This window comes from Dendropsophus ebraccatus, chromosome 10 (assembly GCF_027789765.1).
Source record: "Dendropsophus ebraccatus isolate aDenEbr1 chromosome 10, aDenEbr1.pat, whole genome shotgun sequence".
Taxonomy (NCBI): domain Eukaryota; kingdom Metazoa; phylum Chordata; class Amphibia; order Anura; family Hylidae; genus Dendropsophus; species Dendropsophus ebraccatus.
This window is the reverse complement of record NC_091463.1, coordinates 93,819,901-93,834,857: the sequence shown is the minus strand read 5'-3', so window position 1 is coordinate 93,834,857 and position 14,957 is coordinate 93,819,901. Positions and strand designations below refer to the sequence as shown.

The 14,957-nt window shown below is 42.1% G+C and overlaps 1 protein-coding gene across 3 annotated transcripts in view; it reads left to right on the top strand.

Moving 5' to 3' along the window:
- The window catches only part of COL11A2 (collagen type XI alpha 2 chain), an 89,795-nt gene that overhangs the window by 66,686 nt on the left and 8,152 nt on the right, over positions 1-14,957 (top strand). For all 3 annotated transcript variants that reach the window (XM_069944309.1, XM_069944308.1, XM_069944310.1), the window contains 14 exons: positions 175-282; positions 756-809; positions 2,772-2,825; positions 4,695-4,802; positions 7,163-7,216; positions 7,310-7,363; positions 7,674-7,727; positions 7,837-7,890; positions 8,010-8,117; positions 10,185-10,238; positions 11,528-11,581; positions 13,092-13,145; positions 13,361-13,414; positions 13,508-13,615. In XM_069944309.1, the coding sequence (XP_069800410.1) occupies positions 175-282; positions 756-809; positions 2,772-2,825; positions 4,695-4,802; positions 7,163-7,216; positions 7,310-7,363; positions 7,674-7,727; positions 7,837-7,890; positions 8,010-8,117; positions 10,185-10,238; positions 11,528-11,581; positions 13,092-13,145; positions 13,361-13,414; positions 13,508-13,615 (972 nt within the window). The remainder of the gene's footprint in view (positions 1-174; positions 283-755; positions 810-2,771; positions 2,826-4,694; positions 4,803-7,162; positions 7,217-7,309; positions 7,364-7,673; positions 7,728-7,836; positions 7,891-8,009; positions 8,118-10,184; positions 10,239-11,527; positions 11,582-13,091; positions 13,146-13,360; positions 13,415-13,507; positions 13,616-14,957) is intronic.

The window sequence follows — 14,957 nt, the reverse complement described above, 5'->3', positions numbered from 1 at the left end:
CAAGAATATAGAGCTAAATATTGGCCTTTATCTTTACAGCGTTGGACATCTGGTCCCGTAATATAGTTCACATTGTCTCTACTAAAAGGAATACTGACTATTATATAGTACACAATATTTTGGCTGCTTGTATTATGTTATGTTCCATTTATTAATGTCTATATCTTATTCTAGGGGGAAAAAGGTCCCATTGGCCCTGCAGGTAGAGATGGGGTGCAGGGGCCTGTGGGTCTCCCTGGACCAGCTGGACCTCCTGGAATCTCTGGAGAAGATGGAGATAAGGTAATGGGGACTTTGTGCTGATTCTTTTCCTGGTGTTCAAAGACATCTATTGTTAGCCGAATGGGCCGATTATTGCCCTTTGTAGAAAACACTTGTCCATCAGGTGATCGCTGGGATCGCGTGGTCTTACAATTCATTGTTTATTGGCCTTCTAAGCGACAATGATCAAAGTGATCCAGCCATTGTTCTGGTGGTCGTGGACTGCCAATAATTGGGCCTACTGGGGTCTTTACAATGAACGTCCATCGACCTGTACATAGTAGACCTGGGCTTGTATCAGGCAGCTATATGGCCATGTAAGAGAACTCTTACCCATTATAAGGTCCCTCAGGATATGCAGTGACTTATTATACGTCCCTGCTTGTTGTTACACTGCAGCCTAAATCTGTTCCGTCCATTACATTGTTGTTGTTGATGTTGAGATTTTTGTGTATTCCCGTGTATCACATTATTTACACTTTATCATTCCGCAGGGTGAAGTTGGTGAACATGGGCAGAAAGGAGGCAAGGGCAACAAGGGAGAACATGTAAGTGTCTATATATCGGGCTCACAAAGTAGATAACCTGACTTTTCCTTCACCAGAGTTACCAGAATTTATCACCAAGATTCCAAGATGATGTATAGACACCTAAAGGTTGAGAATCTACATTGGTAGTTGGTAATCCAGGATATTGTGAGAAACAGACTAGTCAAAGGATTGGTGTACACTCTAAATTGTACGGGGCTCTCCCAACACTCCACTGTCAGTAGAGATATGGGTCAGGACTGATGGAATATCACTACTCGATCCTGTTGTTCTCGGAGAAGGTAGTTTGGCTGCAGCTTACCCCTCCCGTTCAGCACAGCTCCTGTGTACGGGGAGGACAGGAGAGAGAACTGCCGGCCAAGCGATTGTTTAGTTGACAGTTATTGAACATATATGTCCACCTTTACGCTTTAAACGCTACTTTTTTGGTATTTTTGGCAAAATACATGTGGGGGATACACAGACTACAGGTATATAAGTAGTATATGTAGGTAAACATACACATAACAAAAGCTTTACAGATAGGGAATATACCACAAGGACCAAGGGTATAGGAACACTTATGTCTATCATATATAGAGGAAGGCAACTGCACCATGTAAATGTAAAGTATATACAATATCCATGAAGGTGCATGATATAAATGTGTCTTCCCCCAGAGCGCTAAATCAAGTCATACGGGCCACATAGGTCTGTAGTTTGGCCATCACTGACCAAGGCCATAGACAGCCAAACCACATCCATGAGGAACCAATACCTTAAACTTGGGTTGTCTAATCTGTGCTTATTTCAGGCTGAGGAGTCCAGTAGGCTGTCACTTACCGATTAGGACCACCCACTGGACTCCTAAACAAAAATATGCAGAGATTTACATGATTGAAATCCAAGCTGTACTGGATTTTCGATAAAACAATACATCAACCTGCTCATCATCCTGAGATTTATACCTTGTTGTTAGACTGGGTTCACGCTGAGTTTTGCAAAAAAATAAAAATAAATAAAAGATGAAAAAACGGATGCATTTGTGTTCTGATCTGTTTTTCTATTGACTTCCATTATAAAAAAAATGGATCAAAGCACATCTGTTTTTTTTTTGGCTTACACAAAAATGTGGTTGACTACATTTTGATCCATTTTTTGATCCTTTTTTTTATAATGGAAAACAATAGAAACAGATGCACACAAATGCTAATTTTTCATCCGTTTATCAAAAGAAAAAAACAGATTGCAAAAATGCAGTGTGAACACACCCTTAGCTAATTCACTATAAAAAGTTTGCTTTCTAATTATATTTTGTGCCCTTTGTGTTGCCCAGAATCAAGGCAAACATTTTTCCTGTCCCTGTATTGATGCTTTTTACAGTAAATCCGATGTGTACATTATCCCTCACTGGGCTGCAATATAAATAAACACCCACGTATTTATTTCCTGAGATTTTACATTTGTTGTTAGCCGCAATTATAAAGCTAAAGCCACTTATACTGTATATAAATAGGAGATTATATATTCACACTTCAGAATGTAGAAAAATGAAGGGCACTCACCACCTTTACTAAGTGACAATTTATTTAGCAAAAAGTTAGACATTCAATCATGCGTGCCTTACTAAACACGAAAATACGCCGGCACAAGCACAGGTGGCAGCTACTTTGTGTGCGTGCGTCTTCTTAGGTTCAGTAAGAAACGCTGGATTGTATGTGTAAGTTTTGCTAAATAAATCGTCAATAAAAGACTGTATTGTGTGACTTTATATTGCATTTGGTAGGCGCTGAGATCTGACTTATCACATATTTTTCTATCCTCCATGTAATAACACATTGCCTTATAGAGGTATATTGTCATAGCAAGAAACTGAGCTGTTTTATATCTATTATTTAGTTATCTACATCTACATTATAAATGATAATGAAGATGTGTCTTGTATTTCCTTTGCTCTATTAACAATGTTTTTTTTTTTTTTAGGGTCCTCCCGGTCCCCCTGGTCCTATCGGTCCTGTTGGGCAGCCAGGTACTCCGGTAAGTATCGGATAAATTACAAACAGTTATTACACACTGTCTAAAAGTAGAGAAAATGCTGTGTTTTGTTCCCCAAAATTTTTCAGAAGGTCATTTCATTGTCATTAATATTTCTTGAATGACAATTTTGACCCAGATGTTATAGTAATTTGATTAAAAGCAGAAGTCTGAACACAGGCTTTATAATGGTTGTAGACAGTGGGCGCGGAAATATGACCAAGAGGTCAGTATCCACCTGGGGAGTCTGTCAATACATCTTGTACTATGAATTAAACATCTGGAAGAATTTAGCCATAAAATCCTTCTTTGTGCCCTACATTATGCGTAATGTGATTCTCTGGGGACTCTTTTCTATATGTAAATGTGCTCAGACATGGTAAAAAAAAAAGAAATGTGTACTCACCTGCCCAGATCCCTCACTGCTGCCACTCTGATGGTGTCTGCTCAGCAGTTCCTGGTCTTGGGTTTGACACAGGGAATTACTGCCAGTCAATCACTGCGGGTCACAACTGTGGGTGAGTGGGCATTTCCTGTGTTTCAAGAAGGACATAGCAGGAATCAACTAAACTAATTAATATACATTAAGGAAGAATAAAATTAACACTTGCTTTAAAATTAAAGAGTAATCCTTGTCTCCTCAGTTTAAAATAACTTAAAGGGGTATTCCACCCAAGAGCTGAACAGTTAAATGCTCTTAAACCAAGCTTGTGTTACTCACCATCCCCCCCCCCCCCCCCCCCCCCCTGAGTATTTTGAGCCATCTCCCTTGTTTCTAGCTGCTGACTTTCCTGAGTTACAAGTTTTTTCTAAAAGGTAGTCTATATCCAAGATGTCGCCGGACTGGAAGCTGTATTTCCCAGCATCCATTGCATGTCAGAACCAACTGCCAAGTATCCGCCTCATCTTGTAGTATCTGCCCAACGCTGGCTCAATCTGCTTTACACTGTAAACAAAATATTTATCTATCCATCCATCCATCTACATAGATAGATTAGAAAGAGAGAGAGAGAGAGAGAGAGAGAGAGAGAGATGAAACAATTGTGTTTCCCTTCCCCTATACTGCTCTGGAGGCTGTCACTGTTCTGTTGTTTTCCTGCCCCTTGGCCAGTTGCTCACTGATTGGTGTGATGTCAGCATTGGGTGGGGTTACAGATGAGGTGTTACAGTTTGCCTGGCAACAGAAGAGACAAAAATTATGTGACTTTCTCAGAAGGGAGGGGGAGCACAGCAGAGTGGAGGCAGAGTGGACCAGGAAGTGAGGTTTTTGCAACTTCAGGTTGTGAGTCAGCATATGCTGCAGACAAATGGCCCAATTCATGTAATAGAAACCTATTACCCACAAGCTCAGATTATGGGTGGGGATTGAACAGGGTTAAGTCTATCTTAAGTGGAGTATCCCTTTAAGCCTCATTGTGTGTAAAATGGCATTCAGGACATGACCCCACTGATACCCTACATCAACTCATTCGAATTTTTGAAATTCATAAACATTCTCAAAAGTCACAATAAACTTATGGTTTTTGCTATTGTTAGATACTAGAGATGAACAGACCTCGAGCATGTTCGAGTCCATCCGAACCCGAGCATTCGGCATTTGATTAGCGGTGGCTGCTGAAGTTGGATAAAGCCCTAAGGCTATGTGGAAATCATGGATATAGTCATTGGCTGTATCCATGTTTTCCAGACAACCTTAGAGCTTTATTCAAGTTCAGCAGCCCCAGCTAATCAAATGCCGAACGTTCGGGTTCGGATGGACTCGAACCCCAACCTGGTTCGCTCAGATACGTTGCTTCCAAAAGCACATGGCCCTATTGGCCTCCACAGACCTCATTCCCATCTTGCTCTGACTAACTTTTTGCTTTTTTTCAGGGTGCTGATGGAGAACCCGGCCCCCGTGGACAGCAGGGAATATTTGGAGCAAAAGGAGATGAAGGCACCCGAGGTTTCCCAGGTTCTCCAGGACCCATCGGACTTCAGGTGAGATGTATGGGCACAATTTTCAGAAAACTGTGAAACTGGCATAAAAAATTATTTTTTAAAATTCATTTGTAAAATTTACCCCCGATTCAGCGTCCCCTGGTGGTGCTGCTGCAGTGATGCTGCATACAATTACTGGCTTTAATGGTCGCATGTTATACATGGAGGAGACACTGAGGCCAGTGATTGGCTGCAGAATCATGGGCACAATGTGATTGATATCATCACAGCTGGCCCAGTAGGGGGCACTGTAGGGGTGATGGCAATGGGTAAGTATGTTTTTAGTGAATCTTTTTGCTTTTTCTACCAAGTAAATAATTATCCTAAAATTATGGAAAAAAATATTCAAAGAGGATTTCCAGTTAAATGTATAAAAAAATTAAAGGTTGGCATTTTTGAAAACCTAAAAACAGGAAGTTCAGCCATTTTAATTCCTGTGTTCTTGGACACTAATGGCAAATCTTTGTCAGCCTGTCCAATAAATAGCAAAGTGACCATCAGATTCTGGGAGATAAAGGGAATCTGTCACTAGGTTTATGCTGCCTTAAACAAGGGCAGAATAAACTACTGATAGAAATGCTGAACAGACTGGTATATTACTTACATTATTCTGTTCAGCTGTTCACCTAATATGGAGGAGAGTGAGATTCTTGCCACACCCCTCGCCCCACCCTCCAGCTGCTGATTGACAGTTGACTGCCTATACACAGCATGGATTAAATACTGCCAATCAGCAGCTGGTGGGTAGTTTTCTTTTGTTCATAAATATCAAGGACTACTGAGCTCACACACATAATGGATAGGACTACTTTTTGTCCCTATTATTCAGGTGGATATCTCTGAACCTACTGAGTCTCTTTAAATTGAAAGTGAAAAGTTTTTCCCATGTGTCCTTTTAACCCCTTAACGACAAAGGGCGTATATTTACGCCCTGTTGCCGTTAAGGACGTTCAGAGCGGGGCCGCGCGGCGACCCCGCTCTGAACCGCGGCGGTCCCGGATGCCGCGTGTAGCCCGGGACCACAGGTATTAGCGGGCATGGTCCGATCGCCGTGCCCGCTAATACAGTAATCAGATGCAGCTGTCAAACATGACAGCTGCATCCAATTACCGGATTCAGCTGTTCCCTGGTGTCTAGTGGAGGAGATCCCGGAGGAGCGATCTCCGTAACTGAAGCCAGCCGGGGACCACTCCAAGATGGCGCCGTCCAGGCTCGGCACTCGTTTGTTATCGGCTGCAGCAGCCGAAAGCAAACGAGTGCCGATCTCATTGATCTTTGCAGTATATCTTTACAGCAAAGATCTCAATGAGAGATCAAAGTGTATATACTAGAAGTCCCCTAGGGGGAATAACCCTAACCCCAGGGGGAATAACCCTAACCCCAGGGGGGAATAACCCTAATCCCAGGGGGGAATAACCCTAACCCCAGGGGGGCTTCTAGTATATGTGTAAAAAAAAAAAAAAGTGTTGTCATTAGTAAAAAGCCCCCTCCCCTAATAAAAGTCAGAATCACCCCCTTTTTCCCAGGTTATAAATAAAAGTAAATAAATAAATAAATAAATGAACATGTTTGCTATCGCCGCGCACGTAATCGCCCGAACTATTAATCACATTCCTGATCTCGTACGGTAAACGGCGTCAGCGCCAAAAAATCCCAAAGTGCTAAATTGCGCATTTTTGGTCGCATCAAATCCAGAAAAATTGTAATAAAAAGCGATCAAAAAGTCGTATATGCGCAATCAAGGTACCGATAGAAAGAACACATCATGGCGCAAAAAATGGCACCTCATACAACCCCATAGACCAAAGGATAAAAGCGTTATAAGCCTGGGAATGGAGCGGTTTTAAGTGACATATATTTGTTGACAATGGTTTAAATTTTTTACAGGCCATCAGATACAATGAAAGTTATACATGTTACATATCGTTTTAATCGTAACGACTTGAGGAACATGCATAATAAGTCAGTTTTACCCCAGGGCGAATGGCGTAAAAACACATTTCCCCCAAATAAACAAAATGCGTTTTTTTTTTTCAATTTCACCACACTTTGAATTTTTTTCTGGTTTTGCAGTGTACTTTATGCAAAAAATCAGCCTGTCATTGCAAAGTACAATTAGTGACGCAAAAAATAAGGGCTCATGTGGGTTTCTAGGTGGAAAAATGCAAGTTCTATGGCCTTTTAAGCACAAGGAGGAAAAAACGAAAACGCAAAAATCGAAATTGGCCCGCTACTTTAAGGGGTATATTACATTGATCTGATGTCATGGGCCTAGCGGTTTGGTGCTGTTCCCTCTCAGAGTATTATCTCCACATTAGCTTGTATTACATAAATTCACCCATTACCCTTCTGTATTACAGGGGCTTCCCGGTCCATCTGGTGAGAAGGGAGAAACGGGCGACGTTGGTCCTTTGGTAAGTATCATCATGATGTACAATGTTATATATACTAATGTCTTACTGATGCTTATTGTATTCACATTTATATTCTCCTTTATTATTACCCAGGGCCCACCAGGACCACCCGGGCCTCGCGGACCTGCTGGACCTAATGGAGCTGATGTGAGTTATTTCTAGCTACTATGATACTACATAATGTTATGGTTTAGTGTGAGATATTATATATATATCCATCACATTACAAGGCTTAAGACTTCCATTCAGAAGAACCCACCTAAGAAACTGGAGCCTAGATAGTCGTAAACCTCACAGTAGGGCATGTAGGTTGGCCACACTCATTAGCCTCCCATTGACTTCCCCTATGTATATGGCGGCTGCCAACCCTCTATGTATACCAGCTTTACCCGTCACCATTCAGTGCCTCTGTCTTCACCTATCTGACATATCCTAATCCTCATGTTGTTCTTTGCAGGGACCTCAAGGTCCTCCTGGTGGAATAGGAAACTTGGGACCCCCGGGAGAGAAGGTACGCGTCCTTTATTCTTTAGTTTTATCCTTCTTCTTCGAAGTAAAATTGGAAATCAGCCAAGTAGATGTTATGAGCCGATTGATGAAAGAAATTTCTTATCTTATAGGGAGAACCCGGTGAGTCCGGCGTTCCTGGCGTCCAAGGAGAACCCGGACCTAAGGTGAGAGGGTCAGGACTTCAGTCTTCTGTCAGTCTTTGATGTTGAGTCCTCAGATATTAGCTGTGGTTAGATTATGTAATGGAATATTCATCATTATAACTTGTGTCCTTACTTGTCAGGGACCACGTGGAGACAGAGGTGAAAAGGGAGAATCTGGGCAACCAGGTGACCCTGGACCCCCAGGAGGAAAGGGACCTACCGGTGATGATGGACCCAAAGGAAACCCGGTGAGAATATAGCCTTGTAGATAATTATTGTATATGGCGGCTTACTTGCCTGATGGAAGAGAAGGATCGGGCTGTTAGATTGCATATGCCTGATCCTCTTGTTCCCAAGAAATAAAGCGGCTTGACAGAGTATTGGCAGTGGCTTACTCCCTTACTCTATTGAAAACATGTACAGTATATTCCAAGCATGCAAGTTTATGGGGAAGCTGATTACACTGGTCAACAGCCAAAAAGGTTCCGGCATGAAAACAGTTGATCCTAACTAATTTTGGGGTGCTGAGATCGAAAATGATGTTCAAATTTTAAAATTAGCTTTAATTTTCAAGATATAGACATACTTTCTATACTCACAGCCTGTGATACAATACTAAGAAAAGTTGCATCATCAACTGGTATATTGCATCATCTTAGAATGACCAATAGTTATAGTATAAGGCTAGGTTCACACTGCGTTTTTCACACAGTGTTTTTCATCTGTTTTTTTGCGAAAAACGGATTAAAAAAGCATGCATTTGTGTGCATCCGTTTTGATCTGCTTTTCCATTGACTTCCATTATAAAAAAAAAGCTGATCCTTTTTTTTTTAACGGACACAAAAGTAGTGTCAACTTTACTTTTGTGTCCGCTAAGAAAAATCGTATATTTCGATACGTGTTTTTTTTTTTTAAATTTATTATGGAAGTCAATGGAAAAACGGATGCACACAAATGCATCCGTCCATCCGTTTTTTGCAAAAAAACGGATGAAAAAAACTGATTGCAAAAACGCAGTGTGAATGCTTGCAGATTACTGTTGGACAGTTATCAGAGACAATCCCATGTATGAATACAAAAGACGTGTAAATGCACCGAGAAGCCATTGAATAAGAGGTTCAATAAACATAATTAATTTGTAAAAATTCTTGGATATGCCTGTAAATTGTAGTTAATTTCAGATAGAACTAAGTTTCCTATTTATATATTTCAAAAGTTTATGAACAGTAACCTTGCTTCCCTATGCTATTATACTGTATTCTATACAATTCACAAAACAGTAACATGAGAACTCTTCCATATCATAGAAACTAGAGACAATTCACATTTTTTCCTTGTGATATTTGAATTCAGCACATAAAAATCGTTAAGAAATGGATAATTTTATTTCTGAACCAAACAGCTTTTGAAAATTTGTTGACCAGTGTTATCAGCTAATTCTCAGCCTGGGTAAAGGTTCAGTGATCAGAAAATGCTTGTTCATTGGCTGAATGGATATTTTGTATGACCCAAAGAATCATCAATATTGGCCGCACAAACTTCATGTGCAGCTGACAATGATGAATTTAAAGGGACATATGAACAATCCAGTTATTGTTTGTGCAGCCCAGACATAAATGATTAATCAACCGACGTAAAGACTTTGTAAATTAGTGCGGATCACCTTGTTGATTTAAAACAGGCATGGGGAACCTCTGGCCCTCCAGCTGTTGTAAAACTACAATTCCCATCATGCCTGGACAGGCATGATGGGAATTGCAGTTTTGCAACAGCTGGAGGGCCGAAGGTTCCTCATCCTTGGATTAAAGGGTTAGTAGTACCTAGTAGTAGGTTCTTGCTGCTTGACTTGCTGTTAGCTGAGCTCCATGATGGCAGAGCAGTGACCTGTGAGTACAGCCTAGCTACACTGCCTATGGGGAGTGTGTGGTAGTCACACCTCTGTTTCCTCATTGGTCCAGGCTGCTTCTCTCTCCCACCCACTGCAGTTAAACCTCTTCAGATTGGCTGCTGAGTATAAACACAAGTCTCTTATAGGTTCACCAGGAAGTCAATGCATTTCTATTACAGCAAGGACTCTGACCATCAGCCATGAATTGGTTGCAACTATCTGTCAAATATTTTTTGTTCTCCGGGTTGTATTTTTGACCCTAAATACTAATATTAACAAAGTCGTGACACTTGTCCTGCCCCCAGGACTATATAATATATAATAGGGTGTGTGGGAAATATTTGTAATGAAGTTCAGTCGTATGTATTAGTAGTAATGCTTTGCATTGTGGTCTATGGAATAATCATTGATCCCTTGTCTGTTTTAGGGTCCTGTTGGATTCCCTGGAGATCCTGGACCCCCTGGAGAGATGGGACCAAGAGTAAGTACTCACTATGACGGACAGGATGACAAATGAGTCACTTTCAAGAAGTATTAATCAGTGTGTGTTACTTTAAGGGTATTCATGTCCTTGAGGAACTGATAAGGAGGGAAAATTACTAGTCAATACCTCTGTAGTCCTGGGACATAACATGGAAGCAATCCAGATGTCTATATATTGGGGTGTAGCTATAGGAGTTACGGAGGTGGCAGTCACACCCAGGCCCAGACATCTATATTCAGGGGTGTAGCTATAGAAGTTGTGGATGTGGCGGTCACACCCAAGGGCCTGGACGTCTATATTCAGAGGTGTAGCTATAGGAGTTATGGAGGTGGCGGTCACACCCAAGGGGCCCATACGTCTATATTCTGGGGTGAAGCTATAGGAGTTATGGAGGTGGCAGTTCCACCCAAGGGCCCAGACATCTATAATCAGGGGGGTAGCTACAAATTTACAGAGGTGGTGGTCACACACGAGGGGCCCAGACGTCTATATTCAGGGGTGTAGCTATAGGAGTTACTGAGTGGTGGTGACACCTGAGGGGCCCAGACGTCTATATTCAGGGGTGTAGCTATAGGAGTTATGAAGGTGGCAGTCACACCCAGGCCCAGACATCTATATTCAGAGGTGTAGCTATAAATGGTATGGAGGTGACAGTCACACCCAAGGGCCCAGGCGTCTATATTCAGAGGTGTAGCTATAAATGGTATGGAGGTGACAGTCACACCCAAGGGCCCAGGCGTCTATATTCAGAGGTGTAGCTATAAATGGTATGGAGGTGACGGTCACACCCAAGGGCCCAGACGTCTATATTCAGGGGTGTAGCTATAGGAGTTATGGAGGTGGCAGTCACACACGAGGGGCCAAAATGTCTATATTCAGGGGTGTAGCTATAAATGTTATGGAGGTGACGATCACACCCAAGGGCCCAGATGTCTATATTCAGGGATGTAGCTATAGGAGTTACGGAAGTGGTGGTCCCACCCAAGGGCCCAGAGACCTATTACCATAAAAAAGTATTATAAATGGCTAAATTAATTACAGCTTTTGCATTGGGACCCAAAAGTGTCGGGTTCCACATTATTCCTCACAGTATAAACATTTCTGAACCTGCAGCAGAAAATGTGTGCTATTTCTAGCCGCCCTCCTAAACGCCAATTCACACCATTCCATGTGGAAAGTATGCAGTTTTTAGGTCCTCTGGGGTTTTCTTTACCGCATACCATTATCTACATTATGTGATCTGTGCCAGTCTTACCCATTCATTTCTATCAATGATTATTTCATAGGGGCAAGATGGAGCAAAGGGTGAACGAGGAGAAGATGGCGAACAAGGAGAGGCGGTAAGTGAATAGTAGAGACTTCCCTGGGCTGGGTTCACACTATATAGATTCATTATTACATCCGTATCATGGCCACAAGTCTCGGCCTGACCGCGGGTCTGAAGGCCTGACCTCATATACTAGAAGGGACCCGGCCTCATGAAGCTCCCAGGACTATAACCTGTGGCCAAGTAGGAAAACAACATTGTTCACAACCCGCTCGACAACAACTTTGAAAAACTCTGTTAGATTGAACACTTTGGGGGAGATTTATCAGACATGGTGTAAAGTGAAACTGGCCCAGTTGCCCCTAGCAACCAATCAGATTCCACCTTCCATTCCTCACAGACTCTTTGGAAAATGAAAGGTGGAATCTGATTGGTTGCTAGGGGCGACTGGGCCAGTTTCACTTTACACCATGTCTGATAAATCTCCCCCAATATGTTTCCGGCAGCTGAGGGCGATGTAATATCTAATGCTTTTGTCCTGAGGGCTGTTTATGGGGTATAATAACGTCCCTTGTTGTCTAGGTGGTTTGTGGATGAATGCTTTTTTATCCTTGGTAGGTTGAAGGTATCCAAAAACTTAATAGAAATATCCCTGGTGGTCTAGGGTTGTTAAAGGGATAGCGGTATAATCCAGGTGGTCTTAAATAGGTAAAGGGATATTGGTATAACCCCATTAATCTAAGGTAGTTAAATAGATTCGGTATAACCCTGGTGGTATAGGGTAGTTAAATGTATACGGTATAACCCTGGTGGTATAGGGTAGTTAAATGTATACGGTAAAACCCTGGTGGTATAGGGTAGTTAAATGTATACGGTATAACCCTGGTGGTATATGGTAGTTAAATGTATACGGTATAACCCAGGTGGTATAGGGTAGTTAAATGTATACGGTATAACCCTGGTGGTATAGGGTAGTTAAATGGATAGGGTATAACCCTGGTGGTATAGGGTAGTTGAATAAATAAGATAAAACCCTGGTAGTATAGGGTAGTTGAATAAATACGGTATAACCCTGGTGGTATAGAGTAGTTGAATAAATACGGTATAACCCTGGTGGTATAGAGTAGTTAAATAGATATGGTATAATCCTAGTGGTATTGGGTAGTTGAATAGATTTGGTATAATCCTGGTGGTATAGGGTAGTTGAATAAATATGGTATAACCCTGGTGGTATAGGGTAGTTGAATAGATACGTTATAACCCTGGTGTTATAGGGTAGCTAAATAGATATCCCTGATGGTCAAGAGATGCCTGGTAATAAATAGTGCCCATATTGATTAGATAAACGTTGGCTGACCCCCCCATGTCAGTGTCCTGACTCTCCACTGATGCCAGATGTTAGTGGAAAGAAGGATCAGGCATGTTAGGTTAAACATGATCAATCCTTTGTTTTAAGATAGGAGCTGAGTTCTGCCCAGTCACTTCGCTGCCTGCTCTGGGGAGTAATATGCATCATACATAGTGCTATCCAGCATTTACATCAACATGTTTCTAATTTCAAATATCCTGCTGTTCTTCCTCAGGGATCTCCTGGTCCTACTGGAGAGAATGGACCCCCGGGACCATTAGGGAAAAGAGTAAGTAAAAGTTTAGTTGTAAGATAACTTTAAGTTTAGTTTGTCTTAAAAACTTCTCGGATTTCCTTCACTCTTGGCACCATCTTTGTGACTATGTGACGTGTATCTAGTATATCAGTGGTCACCATACTGTGGCTGATGAAGAACCTCAGGTCTGGGAATACGGCATTATATGACGGTGTAGAGACAACCTATTTCTTCTCTCTCTCACATAGGGTCCTGCTGGTCCAGCTGGTCCGGAGGGTCGTCAGGGAGAAAAGGGAGCTAAGGTAAATATTCTGGAATATATATATATACCGTATGTAGCTGTGATGTATGACATGGCACTAGTGTCTCTTATAACACTTCTCTTCTGCCATCAGGGAGAGCCTGGTGCTTTGGGTCCTCCTGGTAAGACAGGCGCTGTTGGACCTCAGGGAACTCAAGGAAAACAAGGACCGGATGGACTTAGAGGCATCCCTGGAGCTGTGGTGAGTGATATACGGTACATCTGTAATAAAACAATGTATGTGATAGCTAAGGCCATCTGGTCATATACACAGGGATAACACAACACATAGCTATTAAAAACACAGTTACTTTCTACCAGAAACAGCGCCTCTCCTATCCTCTGTTTGGGTGTGGTATTGCAGCTCAGTTCTATTGAAGTAAATGGAGCTGCATTGTAACACCACATACATCCTGAGGACAGGGGTGGCGCTGTTTTGCAAGAAAGTAGCTATGCATTTTCTAATCCGCTTTAACCCCACACATGGGGCTGATCTCAGTACACCTGGCTGTGTAGTGGACAGGACGTCATGGCCGTTCTATAGTCACTTACTCGATACAAGGTGGATAGTGAAAATTCATTCTTACCAACATTTAACGCCACTTCTATGGTGGATGGTCGGTGGAGTTATGACCCACCCGGACTGTCGGTACCGCCACCCACAGAAAGGGGAAATGACGGTGTAGCTTGTGTGTAGGTGCTGGTACAATGATCACTGAGTCCCAGTAGAATAAATAAACTTTCTTTATTAGCAAGTCTCTGGTGATACAGGTGAATACAACTGTATGTGACTGATACAGACTTACTCTCACTGGATCTGTACTGACAGATGCTGAGGTAGAAAGTAAGATAGCAGTGCTGACTTACGTGCTGAGAAGAGTAGAGAGTTCAGAGGAGTGGAGAGGAGTAGGTTGTGAGGTCCCAACCCAATGTAGGACTGTGCTCTGCTGGAACTTTAGTAGAAGAAGAATACTTGAGAAGTGAATACTTGAAAGAAGAAGAAGAAGACCTTTGTCACTATAAACCACCTTCTTCCCCGTAGTGTCGAGTTACCCGTCCTACAAAGGTGACACAAGCCCCAGTTTTGGTTACCTGAGTTGAACTAAGTGTCCGAAATTATCCGTTGTTACCTGCGCTGTGAGATAGAGTACGTAGGCCCTTGGCTGCTTTGCAATACAGTAACCCTTGAATGACTTCAGCTGTGCAACATAAAACAATGCAGAAAAACAATACTGGCACCTTGTGGTAAAACTAGAGAATGCACCTTCATTACCACCGAAGGGATAACTTTCTGACCAGTGCCTAAAGCACTTAACTGTTGCACACCACATCTGTGTACAGTGAGCATGTGCCTGTGTGTGCATACATGTACTGAGTATGCATTTAATAATTAGATATGTGTGCGTGCTGTATGTAAGTATTATTTGGTCCCTGTGTCAGTATTATTTGGTCACTCTGTGTCAGTATTATTGGGTCACTCTGTGGCAGTACTGTTGGGTCACTCTGTGGCAGTATTATTGGGTCACTCTGTGGCAGTATTATTT